At 39.3% G+C, this 5,000-nt stretch overlaps 1 protein-coding gene across 1 annotated transcript in view; it reads left to right on the forward strand.

The window, feature by feature from the left end:
* The first annotated feature begins 4,487 nt into the window (after positions 1–4,487).
* Positions 4,488–5,000, forward strand: part of LOC138011367 (zinc finger C3HC-type protein 1-like) — a 15,925-nt gene continuing 15,412 nt past the window's right edge. Inside the window, exon 1 of the mRNA XM_068858336.1 lies at positions 4,488–4,590. Within this exon, the coding sequence (XP_068714437.1) occupies positions 4,502–4,590 (89 nt within the window). The 5' untranslated portion in view covers positions 4,488–4,501. The remainder of the gene's footprint in view (positions 4,591–5,000) is intronic.

The following is a 5,000-nucleotide window of genomic DNA, read 5'->3' on the forward strand; positions in this document are numbered from 1 at the left end:
ACAATAATGTCTCATTTCTAATTAAGAAAAGAATGCCTGAAATGGAAAGAAGGGATGTGTTAGATTCCTCCAACTCACCACCACTCTCAACTTGAAATAAAATGCTCATTGAAGTAAAAGAAGCTCAAATAAACTATACATCCACCTTTCAACTTTTAAAAATTAAATAATTACTCGGGATACCTAAAGGTATACTGAGTTTTTAAATGGGTTTAACCAAGTAGAAGTGCAGAAAATGCACAATAGAATTAGGACGTGGGGATTTCATTGGTTAAAAGCTATTTGCAATAACCACTAGGGAAAGGTTGTAATTGAAAATATAATGCACGTATCAATGGTTTGCCCTTGAATGGGGGGGGGAGGGGGGGGATGGGGGGGGGGGGGGAGGGGGGGCAGGGGCAACCCACGGGAATTAGATTTCGTAAAACGCACGTGGGTGGGGATTTTGACATGCACAATGGTCCCCAGGGTGCGAAATTTTGACTCGTCCGCCATCTTGGAAAGTTGAGCGAACCTGAGAATGTTGTTTTTTATGCCCATCTGTGCTCTATCGATAAATTTATATAGCAGAAGGTATTTTTCGTTCAGGTTTGAGAAGAAATATTCGTACAAAAGCTCATTTAGATCAAAATTTACTCCCTACTTACATGTCTTCACTAGATGCCGCCCTGTCACAAGTTTTCGAATGGATATTCTCTGTGTTCATAGATTTGCTGGTATACTCCAAATGTGAAATTAAATGAAATTCTGGTCAATTAATTCTGGACCTCAGTTACAAACATTAATTGGATGAAAGCGGAGTGCGATCTATTCCAGGTGTGACATACAAATGAATCCAGAAACCTGTGCCAAATCTCACCTACTGTAGCAATGACAAGTAGTGCTTTAATAATCTCACCTTTTCGGATACTTTCTATGTTAATTTTTTAATAATTATACGCTATAAATACCACAAAGTTTGTGCATTAACCCCTCTTGATGAAGACATGTTCTGGCATTGCATATTTTGTATTGCTGTAAATACTATGTGAAACAATTCACTGGCATTTTCAGCAGTGTAAAATGTATGTGAAATTGCTAACCAAAACTGAAACATGCTAAATATCTAGAATAGGTCTTCTTCATTTAGGGAAATGCACAAAATTGGTGGGGACCATTTGCCAACTAGTACTTTTACTCGCTGGAGGAGTGCTGCAATAAACTTCCTGTAAGTACCTATCATTTCGTTTAATGTACTATGAAAGGTCTGTGGTCCCCAGGGGTGGGAGTTTGACTTATAATGGAGACCCAAGGGTGGGGAAATTGACATTCGAAAACCTGAAAATGTCAAATTTCCCCTGGGTTGCCCCCCCCCCCCCCCCCCCACCCTAGGACAAACCATTGATATATGCGTAAACGTCTTCCAGATGCAAAACAAACTTGTGAACACACGAACCTAAAATCTGGCAAAGCGAATGAAAGGATTCTAAATAAGAAAATTATACATCTTAGTGATATTGGGATAAACTGACTGAAACGTTAAATTGTTGCAAAATCCACGTTTTCTCTATCGTCGTTAATTGATGTTGTAGCCATACGTGTCAAAATAAATTGAGTTATTAAGTAAAATTACTCGGAATGCCTGAAAGGTATCGGTTGACTTTGTTCGGTGCCCAAAATGGATGAGTACATTTCACCTTTCTGTATTACGAAACTACTTTTTCCAACAACAACAATAAAATAACAGCCGTGGTGCCGAGTGTCGTTGAAGGGGAATTCTTCCCGCGCGAGTCTTTAAACAGCCTCAATTCTTACAGAGTTCCTTGAAAACCAGTTTATAACATGCGGTGGGGCAACCAAAGCGATGGGAGCTGTGTTGGGGTTTCAGTGTGAAACTTTTGATGACGTTCGCCGATTTAGAAACTCAAGTCCATGCATGTTCTAAGTGAAAGCTCAATAGTAGCTAAAGATTGAAAATTCTGGATTCAGTATTCTGGAAAACCTTTTTCTTGCCAAATTCGAACAGGACGCGCTCACTAACGCACTGTATCTACCTCATACATGGCTCAGATTTCTGGACGATATTTTCGTTATTTGGACTGAAGGTTCAGATAAACTGAAAGTATTTGTCGATTATCTCAATAACCTTCATCCCACCATTAAATTCACTTGTTCGCATTCCCTCACAAATATTTCATTCCTTGATGTGATGGTCTCACTCAAGGATGGTCTCATAGAAACCGATCTTTACACTAAACCCACTGACAAACATCAATATTTACTCATCTCCTCATGCCACCCACACTAAACGTTCCATTCCATATAGCCTTGCACTTCGCCTTCGACGCATATGCTCCGACAATGACACTTACAAACAACGCTGTAAGGAACTTATGGACTATCTCGTCAACCGAGGTTACGAACTTAATTTCCTTAAAACCCAGATACGACGTGCTTCTGACATTTCCCGGAACGACGCCTAAACAACAGACAGATACTGTTCCGTTCGTCATTACCTATAACCCCGCTTTACCTAACATATCCCGTATACAGTAAACACCCGCATATAAGAACAAGTGCATTAAGAACATCAGGCTGAAATTTGGCCAATAAAGCACCATACAAATAAGAACAAATTCAGCCTGATAAATAAAACATGTTCTTAATATAAAGGGAAATGGCATTAGAATAAGGAAAAAGTACAGTACAGTAAGTGATCAAAGTAATTATGGTATTCAGGACCATTACAAACTTTGAAATCTATTTTTAAAAGGCTTCTATGTCAATTAAACCTCTAGTAATGTACAATTTGAAGTATTTGTGAAACCAATTGCAAGAACATTTTAAGAACACTTCCAGGCTGATTTCTTACTAAGCACCGCTTAAACAAGAACACGATCAGCCTGAAACCTGAAATCAGTGTTCTTATGTGCGGGTGTTTACTGTAATTCACAAACACTCAAACGTGCTTTATTCATCTGGTCGCTGTAAAAATGTTTTTACTAATCTCCCTTTAGTAGCCTACCGGCGTTGTAAAAACATTAGTGACATTCTAGTTAGAGCTAAATTGCCGGAACCTACTTACACCGACCAATCTGGGTCTCCATCCGGCTCGTTTCGGTGCAATAAAACTAGTTGCACCGCCTGTCCTTTTATTGAGGATGGCCGTAATCAATATACTTTTTATAGTACTGGACAAACCTTCAAAATCAAATCACATATTACTTGTGAAACCCCTAATGTAATTTACATGATTCAGTGCACTAAATGTAATCTTCAGTACATCGGAGAGACCAAACGTCGTCTTAAAGACCGCTTTAATGAACATAGGCGACCTATTATAAGCCCCTTTTGTAGTTATACCCCCACTGCGGTTTCACGACACTTCCTGACCAGTGGTCACGCGGAGGATCACATGATCCTTATACCGCTCGAACAACTACACACTAGTCGTGACTCCACCAGAAAGGCTCGTGAGGCATTCCTCATACACAGAGGAAAAACACTGGAGCCTGCAGGCCTTAACAGAAGAGATGAAATGTAATTTAGTCTAGCTACCTTTTAATTTTCTTTTGTTTTTTTCATCTTGTTATCATGTATTATTCTCTCTCCTCTTTTTTATGCATTTCCGTTTTTATAACACATCACGTAGCATTCTTATGTTATTTCCGGTAAATATAAAGATATCTTGTTACTAGCATTTATCCATTCAATAAACCTGAAGAAGGCTGGTGTTGGCCAGCCGAAATATTGCAAGCAACAACGCCTATGTTCACGTTGTCTTGACCAACCTTTGCAGGATATTTTCTATTTTAAAGTTTTTTATGGTGTGGTCACGATCTATTTTGATCCAACGTAGAGCAAGTTTTGATCGTACACGGTTTTTGCAGTGGTTTAATCCTTAAAAAGTTATTCTGGAAATGTTATGAATAAGATAGTTAATCTAAATCTTGCATGTTGACAACAGAATGAAATCGTCAGTACAGAACTCCCAGCAGCGGTATGTTGGAAATGCCTGAAATTTCTTTTTCTTTCAGCTGTTCTTTGCACCGTCGAGGATCATCCGCGGATGTCAATTTTTTTAATTGTTTTAGCTACATATATGGAGGTCCCGCATTATTCACAACAATGTTAATTTCGAAACTTTGCAGCTGGTTGCCTGAGTAGCTCGTAAGGGACGGTAGGGCTAAATTTTACTTGGCCAAATTAATTACAAGAATGGTTTTCAAAAGTTTTCTCTCTCGCTACGATAGTGTTTCATTCTCCCTTGGTCAACTGGTTTCACTTTGTACGTCACCCCTGCATTGCGTAGATTACGGCATCAAACTACTATTTTTGCTTGGTGACCTTTTGGTTTTTACTTGTAAACACTAAGCGATGTTCACCAATACGTTATCCGTTGTCAAGAGCCCTCCAGATTTTCCGAGTAGACATTGAAAAGCGTCTTTTTACAAAAGAATATGAGAGGAATGTTGGAGAAATTTTCTTGGAGAGGCACTGGTAAGAGGCAAATGGGCACAATATGGCGGCAGCTGTAGAGGGAACTCCTCGTCGAGTGCGAGCTCTGTTGTCAAGCTTTCTTCACTCATCTGATAAAGAGCAAGAATCAAGGTATAAAACTTGGGAAACTGTATCGAAAGCGTTTATTCAAAAGTAGATATTCCCATCTCTTCCGATTCTTTTTAAATGTTAGTTTAGCGTGGAGTCTACGGCATAATTTGCACCATGGTAAGGTGAACTCTAACCCCCCTTCTACTGTTTCCTGCTATATATTTGGGGATTGATTGTCTTGATCGAAGGAAACTCTAAACGATCTAACGACTTCCTCGGTACAGTAGCGAACGCCATCCTTGATCACGATTACTGCAAAAAAGTATAGTATAAACTTAATTAGTATAGAGAGCTTCGAAACAACCAGCTAAATTTCCCATGATCGGATGGGCACCTCGTGAAAAGCTACGTTCCTCCACAGCGTACAAAAACTCTTAAATACCCCAATCGTCTTTAGAAATATTTTCTGG

The sequence above is a fragment of the Montipora foliosa genome, chromosome 7 (assembly GCF_036669935.1).
Source record: "Montipora foliosa isolate CH-2021 chromosome 7, ASM3666993v2, whole genome shotgun sequence".
Lineage (NCBI taxonomy): Eukaryota > Metazoa > Cnidaria > Anthozoa > Scleractinia > Acroporidae > Montipora > Montipora foliosa.